This window comes from Bos taurus, chromosome 1 (genome assembly GCF_002263795.3).
Source record: "Bos taurus isolate L1 Dominette 01449 registration number 42190680 breed Hereford chromosome 1, ARS-UCD2.0, whole genome shotgun sequence".
Lineage (NCBI taxonomy): Eukaryota > Metazoa > Chordata > Mammalia > Artiodactyla > Bovidae > Bos > Bos taurus.
Window position 1 is genome coordinate 38,289,553 of NC_037328.1, and position 16,574 is coordinate 38,306,126.

Here is a 16,574-nt window from a genome sequence, read left to right on the forward strand (position 1 = left end):
CAGATGGAAAACACCCTTCTTGGCATCTAAGTTCTATTTTTTTAACCTTTCTTGGAATGGCTCAGACGGTAAAGCATCTGTCTACAATGCAGGAGACCTGGGTTCGATCCCTGGGTCGGGAAGATCCCCTGGAGAAGGAAATGGCACCCCACTCCAGTACTATTGCCTGGAAAATCCCATGGACAGAGGAGCCTGGTAGGCTACAGTACATGGGGTTGCAAAGAGTCAGACACGACTGAGTGACTTCACTTTCACTTTGACTTTCTGGAATGATTGCCAGTGTACTGTACTTGGCAGAAACCCTGACTCCACTCCATGGGAATGTGGCCCAGTTATACTGTGAATTTTCTCTCTCTATTCCCAAGTGTGTGGTATTAATAAGTGGTCTCACCACTTGCTATACTAAGCAGTAGTTAAGCCTGGAACAGAAATGGGCTTTAGAGCTGGACTGAATTCCCAGGATACTAGGAACTGTGTGGTAGGTTTGTTCCTTTGTAACCTGTCCCAGGTTTAAGAAGTTCCTAGAAGGTAGGTCAGTTAGGTTCTGGTTCTGACTGTAACCAATTCATTGTCTTAGCTTATGACTCTAGGCTTATGTTTCTTCAGTTGTAAAATTGAAATGGATTGTGTTTTTTCCCCTTACTCTGTGAAGTTTAGCTATGTCATCAGAAACATTTTAAGTTTTCTAATTTAGGAACCCTCTTTTAAAATACATTGGCTCTTAGGTTAATAATCATGTTACTGTACTGTAAGATTTGTATTTGGTAAGGTGTTGTATATATAAAAACAATTGAGTGTACTAGTAGTGTATAGAACCTAACCTAATTCTTTTCTTACATAATTTCACTGGAAAAAAACAAACTTTTGCTAATGGTTAGAATTCAGTTAACTAGAAAATTGAGTCTTTAGATGTGATAAATAACTCATGTTCTAGAATCCATCTCTCTCTCTCCCTTTCTCTCTTCTTCCCTTTATTTCTTCTCTACCCTTCAGGTTATCTGCTGTACAGTTTCTGTTTTTTTGTGCTTAGCAAAAGGATGGCACTTTACAGGTATTTTTCCAAGAATTTTGCTTTTTGAATATATATTTTGTTCATCATTGTACCCCTTAGCATTCAGCATATTGACTTGTACATAGTAGTTGCTTCTTAAGTATTGCTTGGATGAATGTATTTGCCTTTATTCTCCCCCCCACCCCCCACCGCCAATATTTAATTCACTCAGAAGGTGATTTTTTTTAATTTTTATTATTTTAAGAAAGGTGACTCTTGTGATGGTGGGACTTGATAATGCTGGTAAAACGGCGACAGCGAAGGGAATCCAAGGAGGTAAGCTGAAAAAAAATTATTATTAAATTATTCTGATTTATTTATTTAAATTGCTTTATTACATATTCGTTGGGTAGAGATATTGTGTACTCTATTACTTTATATTCTTAGTGTACTTGTGTCTAATATGGTGAATAGACTCTGGCTTAATAGTACCAGCCTGTTCTGTTTCAGATTTGAATGAATGCAAAGATATGGAGGCTTCTTGAGGTCTTTGATCAGCTAGGAGGAGTCATAGTTGTCTTCTAGCTGCTGCTGCTGCTGCTGCTAAGTCGCTTCAGTCGTGTCCGACTCTTCGCGACCCCATAGACTGCATGCAGCCTACCAGGCTCCTCCATCCATGGGATTTTCCAGGCGAGAGTACTGGAGTGGGGTGCCATTGCCTTCTCCAGTCTTCTAGCTAGTAGGAATGAAAAAGTGTAAAAAGGACATGCCCCTGCTATTAAGGATGCATATTGTCTACATTCTTTTGGCCAGAATTAAGTTAAAGAGCTACAACTCATTAAAAGAGAGGTAGAAATACAGATAGCCAGGACAGCTCTCTTTGTATCTCTTGATTTTTTTTTTCCAATATGATGTGTAATTTTTACAATTATGTTAAAGATACATTGAAGGGTTTTATGTCATTTATGTTACATCTCATTGAATGTATTTATTTAGTATTAATTTAATGCTTTGTAACTATAATATAGAAGTTGCTGTACTAGTGAGTTTGTTGTGTACCCAGAAGATGTAGCATGAACCATGCATCTTAAGGGTATGAATTGGGAAAACACCTAACATATATTTGTTCCTGAAAATAAATGTTGCAACAAAAGTTGCATGACAAATAGGGAATTTTTACTTGGGGAAGTTTATGAAAGAAAATTGACACCTTGCAAAACTTATTGTTGGAAAAAAATGTTCTGTCACCCCCAATTCTGTTTTATAATGTTAGATACAAACTATATATTAATTTCTTTTTTTATGGCTGCACTTTGTGCTGTGTGGGATTTTTAGTCCCCCAACCAGGGATTGAACCTGTGCCCCCTACATTGAAAGTACGGGATCCTAAACTTTGGACCACCAGGGAAGTCCAACAAACTATATATTATTGTTTGAAGCAGTCTTCTAAAGGCTTTTTGTACCCCTCATGTGGTCACTTAGGTTATATCCTCGAAGAACTGTCACCGTCTAAATCAGGGGCACTCAATATATGTAAGCAAATTTGGGAAAACTCAGCAGTGGCCACAGGACTGGAAAAGGTCAGTTTTCCTTGCAATCCCAAAGAAAGGCAATGCCAAAGAATGCTTAAATTACTGCACAATTGCACTCATCTCAAACACTAGTAAAGTAATGCTCAAAATTCTCCAAGCCAGGCTTCAGCAATATGTGAATCGTGAACTTCCAGATGTTCAAGCTGGTTTTAGAAAAGGCAGAGGAACCAGAGATCAAATTGCCAACATCTGCTGGATCATCGAAAAAACAAGAGAGTTCCAGAAAAACATCTATTTCTGCTTATGCCAAAGCCTTTGACTGTGTGGATCACAATAAACTGTGGAAAATTCTGCAAGAGATGGGAATACCAGACCACCTGACCTGCCTCTTGAGAAACCCGTATGCAGGTCAGGAAACAACAGTTAGAACTTGAAAGGGAACAACAGACTGGTTCCAAATAGGAAAAGGAGTTCGTCAAGGCTGTATATTGCCACCCTGCTTATTTAACTTATATGTAGAGTATATCATGAGAAATGCTGGACTGGAAGAAGCACAAGCTAGAATCAAGATTGCTGGGAGAAATATCAATAACCTCAGATATGCAGATGACACCACCCATATGGCAGAAAGTGAAGAAGAACTAAAGAGCCTCTTGATGAAAGTCAAAGAGGAGAGTGAAAAAGTTGGCTTAAAACTCAACTTTCAGAAAACTAAGATCATGGCATCTGGTCCCATTACTTCATGGCAAATAGATGGGAAAACAGTGGAAACAGTGTCAGATTTTATTTTTTGGGGCTCCAAAATCACTGCAGATGGTGATTACAGGCATGGAATTAAAAGACGCTTACTCCTTGGAAGGAAAGTTATGACCAACCTAGACAGCATATTAAAAAGCAGAGACATTACTTTGTCAACAAAGGTCTGTCTAGTCAAGACTATGATTTTTCCAGTGGTCATGTATGGATGTGAGAGTTGGACTGTAAAGAAAGCTGAGCACTGAAGAATTGATGCTTTTGAACTGTGGTGTTGGAGAAGACTCTTGAGAGTCCCTTGGAGCGCAAGGAGATCCAACCAGTCCATCCTAAAGGAGATCAGTCCTGGGTGTTCATTGGAAGGACTGATGTTGAAGCTGAAACTCCAATACTTTGGCCACCTGATGCGACGTACTGACTCATTGAGAAGACCCTGATGCTGGGAAAGATTGAGGGCAGGAGGAGAAGGGGACGACAGAGGATGAGATGGTTAGATGACATCCCCGACTCAATGGACATGAGTTGGGTAAACTCTGGGAGTTGGTGATGGACAGGGAGGCCTGTCACGCTGTGGTTCATAAGGTCACAAGAGTTGGACATGACTGAGTGGCTGAACTGAACTGAATTGAAATCAGGGGTTTGCAAGTTTCTTCTGTAAAGATCCAGATAATAAATATTTTATTTTTTTAAATTTATTTATTTTTTTGGCCAAACCGCATGGCATGTTGGATCTCAGTTTCCTAATCAGGGATTGAATCCATGGAGTCTTAACCACTGGACCTCCAGGGGAATCCCAGATAGTAGATACTAATATTTTAGACTCTGAGAGTCTTAGGGTCCCATTCCCAGCTACATAGTTCTGACACAGTGGTTTGATAGGAGCCATAGGCAGTATGTAAAAAATGAGCATGGCCATATTACAATGAAACTCTCCTTATAGACACTAAAATTTGATGTGTTATGAAATATCCTTGGGAATTGTTTTGGAATTATTTTAAAATGTAAAACATGTTCTTAGCTTGAGGACCATGTAAAAACAGGTGGCTATCCAGATTTGGCCTGCAGTCCATGAAGCCTTATCCAAACATCCTCTCTTTTAGTCCTTCAAAACCTTAGGTTCAAGGGAACAGGGTCTAGGAACTTGCTAATAAATCCATCTGATTATTTGGATGTACTTAGCATATCCTCTTTCCATCAGGTCTTTTTTTTGTTTTTTTTTCCCCTAAATCCCACCTCTGTATATCCATCAGTGCATTTTCTGAGTTTAGAAAATGTTCAAGGTGTCATGTCATGAACAAAAAAGTCAAAGCTGCCTTCAGCTTCGAGCTGCCTTCTAACTGTTTTTGTTCTTCATTTTTATATACTCTTCAGCCTACTCCAGTGACTGATTTCTTACCTTATTTTTCTTTTCTAAAGAATCCAGTTATAAAAAAAAAAAAAAAAAGAATCCAGTTATATAGAATTACTTGGGAGTTTTCCTAGGATATAGGTTTGATTAAGCCTTTTGATGCCTTTGTTTTTTGCTTATACTGTTCCCGTTTGCCTTATTAAAGAGAAATAAACTTCTCCTTAAAGACAGAATGTCTGCTTGTCTCTAAAGACCATCGTTTGTCATGTAGTCTCCTTTACGGAGTCCCTTCTGGTCTCCTACTGCCCTCACCCCTTATCACCACCATGAATACAGTTGACTACTACTATTTTTGTCTGCTCCTGTTTGTATATAATACCTGTATCAGTGCTTAATTGCTCCTCTATTTATGTATTTCTCTACCTTCCAGACTGTAAATTCCCTAGGGCAGTTTTACTGGTTTTGGTGTCCCAGGTCAGTCGTGCCTTAGGGTATAGTAAGCTGTTTTCCTAAAACATTTCTCCCATGGCTTCTACTCTTTAGCTTACTTATGGCTCTTCTTATTTTTTTTTAATTAAAAGCAAATTTTATTGTATATTTCCTCCTTTCTTTTGAGATAATTTTCCTCTCTTACTGTATTGTGATCAGCTAAGTCCAAACCCTAGTGTTTCATCTATGATTTTATTATAGTTTCCTAATCTAAAAGTATTTTCCCTATCTTCATTTCATTCATTCATCTTCTCTTCTTCATGGCTGTCAAAGTGATCGCATTAATAGGATATAGGTTCGATTGTACTAAAAAGCCTAAAATAACAGTGGCTTAACAAAATAGAAATTTATTTCTCTCTCATGTAAGAGCACAGGCAGAAGTAGTTTAGGGCTGGCATAGCAGCTGTATGGTATTAGGGACTCAAGTTCCTTTTCCTATTTGCTTTGCCATTCCTAGTATTTTCCCTTGCCAGCCTGGTCCAGGGTGACTCAATACTATGTGTGTACTTCAGCGAGAAGGAAGAAGTAAAAAGGATGAAAGGAGACTGTTCTCCTTTTTTTTTTTTTAAAGTATGTGAACCAGAAGCCACCATATCACTACAGTTCACAGGCTGGAACCTGTGGTATTCCAGAGCTGGCTCCTACTTGCTCATATTGGCTCGTATAGTCAGTGAAAGCCAATTAGGTACCTCTTCCCCCAACTTTATGGTCAGGTGCCTCATATTGATAATTTCAAATTGGCCATAGTGGTAGTATTTACAGCATGAAAACTGAGAAATACTATATATCAGATTATATATCAGAGTTCCACAGACTCCAAAGCCAATTAAACATTTAACAGTGATAGCTTATGGTGAATGGTGTCAGATTCTTGGTCTCCGAAGAAGATTTAGCTTTGGGCTTGATCATTGAAGAGCTTTTGTGTGGCAGAGTTTTATTAAAGTGTGAAAAAGGGACAGAGAAAGCTTCTGACACAGACATCAGAAGGGGTTGGAGCGTGTCCCCCTCACTAGTCTTTCAGTTCAGTTCAGTTCAGTCGCTCAGTCGTGTCCGACTCTTTGCGACCCCATGAATTGCAGCAGGCCAGGCCTCCCTGTCCATCACCAACTCCCAGAGCCTACTCAGACTCATGTCCATCGAGTCGGTGATGCCATCCAGCCATCTCATCCTCTGTCGTCCCCTTTTCCTCCTGCCCCCAATCCCTCCCAGCATCAGGGGCTTTTCCAATGAGTCAACTCTTCCCATGAGGTGGCCAAAGTATTGGAGTTTCAGCTTTAGCATCAGTCCTTCCAATGAACACCCAGGACTGATCAAGTCTTTAGCAAGGGAATTATATACTTTTTAATTAATTATTACAACAAATCAAAAGAATGTCTCAAGGTTGTAAAATTTTACCAGACCCACTCCCACAAGTTACATTTTAGGATAACAGGGTTAGAATTTAATAATGGAAAGAACCTACCAGACCCACTCCCATAATATACATTCTAAGATATCAGGATTAGTCAGAAGGTTTTCCAGAAGGAGAAACTGTCCTCAAGCAGGTTACATTGTTGTTATGTAATTCCTAGTACAGAGTTTAAACTGAGTTGTTTGTTGTGTAATCATCAGTTCCTGGCTTAAAGAAAAAAAAAACATTTTATGTGACTAAGACTAAAGAATGTAGAGAAAAAAAAAGTTTGTCCTTTCCTCCTCCTTGAGAACCTCAAACCCCTCTCTCCACTTCAAGAGCAGCAGACCCCTTCTCCTCTTTGAGGAGCCCGGACTGGGAGTTGACTCTCTCAACAATATTTACCACAAGCACACTATATAGAACCTGCTCTCACGGCCACCCCTAGGTGCCATGAAGACTGGGGATTGCCTTTTTTATCCTAAACAGCTATGGGCTTAGCTAAAAATCCAGGATTTTCTGATTTTCCAGTATTATTTCCAAATAGTTCAAAGGAATATTTTGGGTGGGAAAATTCTTTGTGTAAATTGATGCCTAGCATTGTTGATATTACCATATCTTTATTATATTTTAGTTATTTATGTATATATTTCTTCTTTTTCCCTTTATGTAAGGAGTCTATTAGAACAAAAAATAGATCTTATTAATCTTTGTATATCTAGGACTTGGCATTGTACTTACCATATAACATAAGCTCCATAAACATTTATTGATGATGTATTTTCATTTTATCTTGAACTCTTTAGGCGTTGTCTTAACACATATACTTTACTGAAATCCTCAGGATTGGGGACCATATGTCTTTGTACACCTGGTTCTTATATGGTGCCTGATTTGTAATAGGCCTTCAATAAACAGTTACAAGCATGGATGGATGGTTAAATATAGGGAAGGACGGACATAAGTACAGCGGCTTCAGCTGTCTTAGCAGTCTGGTGTGTAGTATTGAGCAACTGTATGCTTTGTGCCAAGTGCTAAGGATACAAAGGTTGTTTCCAGGTATTGGGAAGGTAAGGGCTATTGTGAAAGCCAGCAAGAAGACAGAATGTTATGATAGATGGTGTAGGTAATACTGAAAGTAGGAAGGAATCATCAGACAAGGATTTACAGAAAAGATTGTAACCTGAACATTTAGTCTTGAGTCTTAAAACATGGAGTCATGAGTAAGAACTACAGAAAAGAAGAGAGAAGTTGGGGAGGGTGTTCCATGTATCAGAACAAACAGGCTTTTAAAGTTCTGTATACCTGAATTTGAGTCTTGACTTTGTCTACCATAGAACCTTGAAAAAATTACTTAATATGAATTGGCCTCCTGGGAATATTGCCATTATTTTATCTGTGCTTACATTGCTCTCCTGTCTGGAATGTTCTCCTCCCTTCTTTATTATAATTTATTTATCTTCTAAGACTTCAGTCCTATTTCACTTTCTCTCTGAAGCCTTTCTAGGCCACAGCTTATTGCTGCTGCTGCTAAGTCACTTTAGTCGTGTCTGACTCTGTGCGACCCCATAGACGGCAGCCTACCAGGCTCCCCTGTCCCTGGGATTCTCCAGGCAAGAACACTGGAGTGGGTTGCCATTTCCTTCTCCAACGCATGAAAGTGAAAGGTGAAAGTGAAGTCGCTCAGTTGTATTCGACTGTTAGCGACCCCATGGACTGCAGCCCACCAGGCTCCTCCATCCATGGGATTTTCCAGGCAAGAGTACTGGAGTGGGGTGCCATTGCCTTCGGCCCCTCCTTATCTTTTTGCTCTTGAATGCACTTATTTGGGGTGTTATAACAGAATACCATAGGCATGATGGCTTAAACAACAGGTATTTCTCACAGTTCTGGAGTCTGAGGTCAGGGTGCTTATGTGGTCAGATACTTAGTGAAGGCCCTCTTCTTGGTATACAACCATCTTCTCACTTGTATCTTCATGTGGTGTAAAGAGAGAGAGGAAACAAGCTCTCTTGTGTCTCTTCCTATAAGGGCACTAATTCCATCATGGGGGCTCCATCCTTTTGATCTCATCTAAACCTAAACCAGAGATCAAATTGCCAACATCTGCTGGATCATTGAAAAAGCAAGAGAGTTCCAGAAAAACATCTACTTCTGTTTTATTGACTATGCCAAAGCCTTTGACTGTGTGGATCATAACAAACTGTGGAAACTTCTTCAAGAGATGGGAATACCAGACCACCTGACCTGAGAAAATCTGTTTGCAGGTCAAGAAGCAACAGTTAGAACTGGACATGGAACAACAGACTGGTTCCAAATTGGGAAAGCAGAACGTCAAGGCTGTATATTGTCACCCTGCTTATTTAACTTATATGCAGAGTACATCATGTGAAATGCCAGGCTGGATGAAGCACAAGTTGGAATCAAGGTTGCTGGGAGAAATATCAATAACCTCAGATATGCAGATGACACCATCCTTATGGCAGAAAGTGAAGAAGAACTAAAGCACCTCTTGATGAAAGTGAAAGAGGAGAGTGAAAAAGTTGGCTTAAAGGTCAGCATTCAGAAAACTAAGATCATGGCACCCAGTCCCAGAATTTCATGGCAAATAGATGGGGAAACAGTGGAAACAGTGGCAGACTTTATTTTTTGGGGGCTCCAAAATCGCTGCAGATGGTGATTACAGCCATGAAATTAAAAGACGCTTACTCCTTGGAAGGAAAGTTATGACCAACCTGCTGCTGCTGCTGCCAAGTTGCTTCAGTCTTGTCCGACTCTGTGCGACCCCAGAGACAGCACTCCACCAGGCTCCCCCGTCCCTGGGATTCTCCAGGCAAGAACACTGGAGTGGGTTGCCATTTCCTTCTCCAATGCATAAAAGTGAAAAGTGAAAGGGAAGTCACTTAGTGGTGTCCAACTCCTAGCGACCTCATAGACTGCAGCCTACCAGGCTCCTCCGTCCATGGGATTTGCCAGGCCAGAGTACTGGAGTGGGTTGCCATTGCCTTCTCCAATGACCAACCTAGACAGCATATTAAAAGTAGAGACATTACTTTGTTAACAAAGGTCTGTCTAGTCAAGGCTATGATTTTTCCAGTAGTCATGTATGGATGTGAGAGCTGGACCATAAAGAAAGCTGAGCACCAAAGAATTGATGCTTTTGAACTGTGGTGTTGGAGTAGACTCTTGAGAGTCCCTTGGAGTTTAAGGAGATCCAGCCAGTCAATCCTAAAGGAAGTCAGTCCTGAATATTCATTGGAAGGACTGGTGCTGAAGCTGAAACATGGGCACCTGATGTGAAGAACTAACTCATTGGAAAAGACCCTGATGCTGGGAAAGGTTGAAGGCAGAATGAGAGGGGACGACAGAGGATGAGATGGCTGGATGGCATCACCGACTCAATGGACATAAGTTTGAGTAGGTCCCATGAGTTGGTGATGGACAGGGAAGCCTGGCATGCTGCAGTACATGGGGTCACAAAGAGTCGGACACAACTGAGCAACTGAACTGAAACCTGATTAATTCCCAAAGACCCCACCAGTCCTTATACCATCACCATTGGGGATTAGGGTTTCAGTAGGTGAATTTGGCTAGGACATAACCAGGTAGTTTATTACACTTTCACACTGTTCCCTCCAGACTTATTTACAGAACATATAGGTTCTTGTGTTATTTCCATTAATATTATGTCTCTCTGAAGTGTACTGGATATTCTTTGAGGGTAGCAACCCTATTTTATTCATCTTTACATTTTAATACCTAACAAGGTTCTGGTACTGTGTAGGTATTCTGAATATGTTATTTCTCTTATTTCTTCCTCAGGACAGTTGACTTATTTTCACTGATAATTTCGGGGTGGGGCTGGGGGAGTACCTTTCAATTTGTACTTAAAGATAGCTGTCTGTTTTAACTGTGAAACCAGTTCTGGTCTGGACTAGATCCACATTTTTAAATGTCTAGTATAATTCTGTTTTTGGAATATATGTCTGTTTATATTGTTTTTAAACTTGCTTTTTTTCTCCCTCTAGATAAGGCAGGTCTTTTAAAAATGTGACTTGTGATTGTCTTAATTAACTTTCTAGGGAGCTGTCTAAACTGTAGTAAGATGCTTGCTGAGAGGCAGTGGTACATTGCAAGTCTGTTTCTCAGTCGTGTCTAAGCCTAAAAGCAAATGCCTTTCAAATTTATTTTTGTAGTAGCAAATGTTTTGCTGAATGTGGGAATAATAATACCCTCTAAACCAGTGTTGTTCAGTAGAGCTGTTTGCAATGATGGACATGTTCTACATTGGCTCTGTTCAGTAAGGTGGGCCACCAGTCTCATGTGACTCTTGAGTACTTTAAATGCAGCTAGTACAACTGAGGAACTGAACTTTTTATTTAAGTTTTATTTAACTTTGAAATCCTCATGTAGTTTGTGGTCACTGTATTGACTTTATAAACAAAGTTCAGGGGAGTAATATTTGTTGTGAATTCCATGATGATGTGGAGAAGGAAATGGTAACCCACTCCAGTATTCTTGCCTGAGACATCTCATGGACAGTGGAGCCCTGGCAGGCTGTAGGCCTTGGGGTCACAAAGAGTTGGATACAACTTAGCAACTAAAGAATAACAACCACAGTGGTGAGCCAATGGAGGAGACAGACATGAAGTCTGAACTCTTCTCTGTAACCACTGAGTCACTTGCATCTGTTAATTGCTCATGCATTCTCTCTTGCCATGCTTCTATTTTTGTTTTGTTTTCCTACCTCTCTAAAAAGTGACTGTCAGTCTCATTTTCAGTCAGTTCTAGAGACTTTTGCAAAGATGAATCTCAGTAAAGGACTACTTTAGTCATCTCATGGCTTAGAGGGTAAAGAGTCTGCTGCAGTGCGGGAAACCCAGGGTCGATCCTGGGTTGGGAAGATCCCCTGGAGAAGGAAATGGCACCCCACTCCAGTACTCTTGCCTGGAAAATCCCATGGATGGAGGAGCCTCGTAGGCTATAGTCCATGGGGTCGCAAAGAGTTGGACACGACTGAGCGACTTCTCTTTCCTTTTTCCTTTTTAGTCATCTCAATTATGTTATTGGTCTGCTGAAATGCCTTCCGTGGCTCCCAGTTCTCTGTCTTCAGAACCCTCTTCAGTGTACATTCAGTATTAAAGATCTGCTCCAACTACAATGTTTAACTTGTTTATACATCTTGCCTTTTCCATTTCCGTTACTTAGATCACCGATCTGACTGTTTAAATTCAACCTAGCTTTAAGGTCTAGGTTTCACCTCCTAGGTCAAGGCTTGAACCTAGTGATCTTTTTAATCTCTTACTGTCATTACCATTCCTTGGCAGTTATAATTGTATATTATCCTGTACTTCTTTGTGCTGTCATATGCAGACGTGCAAAGCAATTTAATTATAATTTATGAAAATATCCTGTATTCTTTTCTTATATAAAAAAATAAAATCTGCTCTTTACATTTACAAGCTGTCCTTGAAAGTTTCTTTATTCCAATTATAGCTTTTATTCAGTTAATTAAAAAAGAATGGTCCCATACTGTTCATTGTTGTCAGTTGCTAAAGTTGTGTCTAACTCTTTGTGACCCCATCAACTGCAGCATGCCAGGCTTTCCTGTCCTTCACTATCTCCCACAGTTTGCTCAAACTCATGTCCATTGAGTCAGTGATGCCATCCAACTATCTCATCCTCTGTTGCCCCCTTCTCCTCCTGCCCTCAATCTTTTCCAGCATCAGGGTGCTCTCCCCTGAGTTGTCTGTTTGCATCAGGTAGCTAAAGTATTGGAGCTTCTGCTTCAGCATCAGTCCTCCCAATGAATGATCAGGGTTTATTTCCTTTAGGATGGACTGGTCTGGTCTCCTTGCAGACCAAGGGACTCTCAAGAGTCTTCTCCAACACCTCAGTTCCAAAGCATCAGTTCTTTAGTGCTCACCTTTCTTTATGGTCCAACTCTCACCTCCATACATGACTACTGTAAAAATCATAGCTTTGACTATATGGACCTTTGTGGTCAAAGTGATATCTTCTTTTTAATAAGATGTCTTAAGTTTGTCATGGATAGAGGAGCCTGGCGAGTTACAGTCCATGGGATCGCAGAGAGTCAGACATGACTGAAGTGACTTAACACACAAACGCTAGGTTTGTCATAGTTTTTCCTTCCAAGGAGCAAGCGTCTTAATTTCGTGGCTGCAGTCACCGTCTGCAGTGATTTTGGAGCCCAAGAAAATAGTTTGTCACTGTTTCCGTTGTTTTCCCATCTATTTGCCATGAAGTGATGGGACCGGATGCCATGATTTTAGTTTTTTGAATGTTGAATTTCAAGCCAGCTTTTTCACACTCCTCTCACTTTCATCCAGAGGCTCTTTGGTTCTTCTTTGCTTTCTGCCATGCTCTTCATAGCTTCTCCCATTGTTTGGTTGTTTTAAACTATTCTTTAAATGTTTAGTTTTTCTTTATAACTCTACATGGGTTGTAATGGTCCCTGGGGATGGCCGTGGTGTTGAAAGTTGAAATTTTTATTTTTTGTAACTTGGAGAATCTGTAACCTTAGGCAAAGGTTCATTTGTTTATTCATTCTACAAATACTTACTAAGTACCTGTTATATTGTAGGCATTAATAGGACCTGGGGTTATAGCAATAACAACAAACAAGCAAACAAAAAGCCCTGTCTGCAAGGAGTATAAATTCTGGTTGGATGTTTTATAGTATCTACCTTTCCTCCAGACCAGTTTGCTTAGATGTAATGCTTATTATGTAAACAAATAATAAACATTCTATTTAGTACTAATATATGATGAATAATAATACACTTATGCCATTTTAAGTTGTGAAGTTAAATTAATGTTATTAATTTGAAGTCTCAAGATTCTTTTTCTTTATATCATTTGAAACAGAATATCCTGAAGATGTAGCTCCTACTGTTGGATTTTCCAAAATTGACCTTAGACAAGGAAAGTTTGAAGTCACCATCTTTGACTTGGGAGGTGGAAAAAGAATTCGAGGAATCTGGAAGAATTACTATGCTGAGTCCTATGGGGTAATATTTGTTGTGGATTCAAGTGATGAAGAAAGAATGGAGGAAACAAAAGAGACAATGTCAGAAGTGCTGAGACACCCTAGGATATCCGGAAAGCCTATATTGGTGTAAGTAATGTTGGTGTTGAACTTCATGGTGGCTCAGACAGTAATGAATCCACCTGCAGTTGGGGGAAACCTGGATTTGATTCCTGGATTGGGAAGATCCCCTGGAGGGGGGTGTGGCAGTCTACTCCAGTATTCTTGCCTGGAGAATCCCCACAGACAGGGGAGCCTGGTGGGTCCATGTGGTTGCAAAGAGTCGACACAACTGAGCGACTGAGCTTGCGCCCGGTGTTATTGTAAACATAGAAGCAGCAGCATTAGTCACTAAAGAAATCTCCCTAAGTTATAAAACACTGAAAAAGTGTTGTCACACTCTCACATAATCAGATGTATGTAATTTACTGGGAGTTGTTAATATACCAAGGCTTTGTTATAATGCTGTCTGTAGGGATTAAGGGCAGAGGCTATGTAATGAAAAAATCTTATAATTACATCTCCTGGATTTTCAAACGTGAACTCTTTGTTTTCTTTGATAATTTACTCTTGTCAAATTTTGCAGATGGTCTAATAATGAGGTTGTAAAATGTTTTTCAATTTATTTTCCTCTTTTGGTAACATTTAGGTTTTGCCTCTTTTTTCCTTGCGTATTCTTGTTTGAAACTTACTTAGGTGGTTTATTTTTCTAATGCCACGTTGATTTCTCAGTTTTTACTTTTGTATTTCCAAACTGAGCATGCGATCTGTGTCGTTATCAGCGTGTGATCTGTGTTGTTATCAACTTAGTCATAGGCTTAGCATCATTTTCTTCAGCTGCTTAAACATTAAAACAAAATTAAACGACAGAGCCTTTTTGCACCGTCTGCCCTCATAGCGTTTCCGGAGAGTAAACACAAGGTGGTGCTATGACTTAGAGACACAGTCGAGTGAAAAGTAGTTGAAATTGCTCTTAAAATTGGGGTAAGTGGTATGTGTGCTCTTGCCTTCTTGTCCTTTTTCTCGTTCTCTTGCATTCATAACTAATGATTGAAAAAGAAAAAAAAACACAAAAAACCAAGCAACCTATGAACATGGTTAAATGGGAAAGTGTAAGCAAACTGTCTCTGTGGTCCTCAGTAATAAGTGAACATTTTTAAATGAGGCAGTCTGAAAACTCTGATTACAAAAAATAAAATGTTATTGTGCCATTTATTGTTAAGCTTATACTATTTAATTTTTATACTTTTAACCAATTAGAGAAGTTATTTGATATATACAATTCTTTTATTGAATCTGAAAGAAACTTTAATAGACTTGTATACAAAGAGTAAACTTTGTTGAACCCCATAGGCTAAATTAGTCTCTACAAATGTTGAAGCAGAGAACCAGTGACTTATAAAGAGTACTAACAACTGATGTTCATTTGTAAGATAATTGAGTGTGCTTTTTAACCCAGTAGTCATTTATTTATTCTTTTTTTCATGTATTCTTTCATGCCTTTATTCACTCATACAAGTACTAATTCAACAAATATTTGTTAAGCATCCACTATATGCTAGGCATTGTTCTGGTACAGGGATCCATTTAGGTATAGGGATACATTTGAGAACAGCAACAATAAAACTCCATGTGTAATCTCGGGAGCTTACATTCTTGGAGGTGAGACACACAATAAATGTAATAAATAAATTGTACATTAGGTGATAAATATATTGAAAACAAAACAAGTAAAAGAAGATCAGCAATCCTGTAGTGGTGGTGGTGACGGACATGTTACTCTTAAAATAATCATAGTAGGTCTTATTGAGAAGATGACACTGGAAGTGAGTCAGTCCTGCAGATGTATGTGGCAAAGCCCTGAGGCAGAGGCATGCAATTGGTAAATGTCTGCAGTGTTTACTGTATGGTTTGATAACTGTCAGCAAGATGCCTGCTTTCAGCTCGGTCACCTCTCTTAGCTAGTGAATTTGCAGAATTGGAACAAAGGAAACAATTCACAACTGGAATGATTGCTCCAAATTACAATTTCACTGTCAGTGAGATCTCACAAAGACATGAGAATTAGTTATAGATCATATAATATGTTTATGAAACAGAATGGTTCACCATCTGAACGGTTTTTCTTAAGGGAGTTTTACAGCTATAGAATTTTTGTTAATTAGGCTAAAGTTTTGAGATGTGTGTGCTTCAAAAATGTACACAGTTTACCAGAAAGTACATATTCTTAGTAAATTTAGAAGATGTAAGAAAGAATGAGGATAAAAAATGATTGGCCTATCATGTAAAGCCAACCACTGCTATCATTTTGATGAGTTTCCTGTGCATATTTTTGTAATACGTGTAATGTATGCAGTGTTCATATAATATATACAATTTTCTATCCCATTCTTTTTTCTGTTTATAAATCCCTCTTTAATTTCCACCTAAGTCCCATATTTGAAGGTCCTCCTGTTTACCTTTCTGTCTCTGACCTACAATGTTTGTCTTATTGATGTTACTGTTTTAATATTTGAGTCTCTCTACTGCTCTCTATTCTGTTTGATGTTAACTCCTTTCAACCTTTGTTCACTTCTCCCTTGTGTTACTGATTACTCTCCAGACCAGTCTCCCTGCTAGCATCTTGCCTGTTCTCTAAGCTCTCCTCTACACTGAAGGCAGGAGCCCTTTTATTTGATATTTTTCAAATCATAGAACTGGTACATGCTTTCTTAAGTGAAACAATGCACGAATAAAGTACTTAAGAGCTCCTTTTTAAATGCAGATTTGGTCATTTTACTTTTCCTTAGAGTCCAGGTCCGGAGAAGGCGATGGCACCCCTCTCCAGTACTCTTGCCTGGAAAATCCCATGGATAGAGGAGCTTGGTAGGCTGCAGTCCATGGGGTCGCGAAGAGTCGGACACGACTGAGCGACTTCACTTTTCACTTCATGCATTGGAGAAGGAAATGGCAACCCACTCCAATATTCTTGCCTGGAGAATCCCAGGGATGGCGGAGCCTGGTGGGCTGCCATCTATGGGGTC

General features: G+C 39.5%; 1 protein-coding gene across 5 annotated transcripts in view; it reads left to right on the forward strand.

Annotated features, from left to right (window-relative positions):
* The window catches only part of ARL13B (ADP ribosylation factor like GTPase 13B), a 78,916-nt gene that overhangs the window by 13,953 nt on the left and 48,389 nt on the right, over positions 1–16,574 (forward strand). For 4 of the 5 annotated variants that reach the window (XM_024993981.2, XM_002684668.7, XM_005201190.5 and 1 more), the window contains exons 2-3: positions 1,257–1,327; positions 13,392–13,641. The exons of the other annotated variant lie outside the window; for it this stretch is intronic. In XM_024993981.2, the coding sequence (XP_024849749.1) occupies positions 1,257–1,327; positions 13,392–13,641 (321 nt within the window). The remainder of the gene's footprint in view (positions 1–1,256; positions 1,328–13,391; positions 13,642–16,574) is intronic. 5 annotated transcript variants of the gene reach the window in all.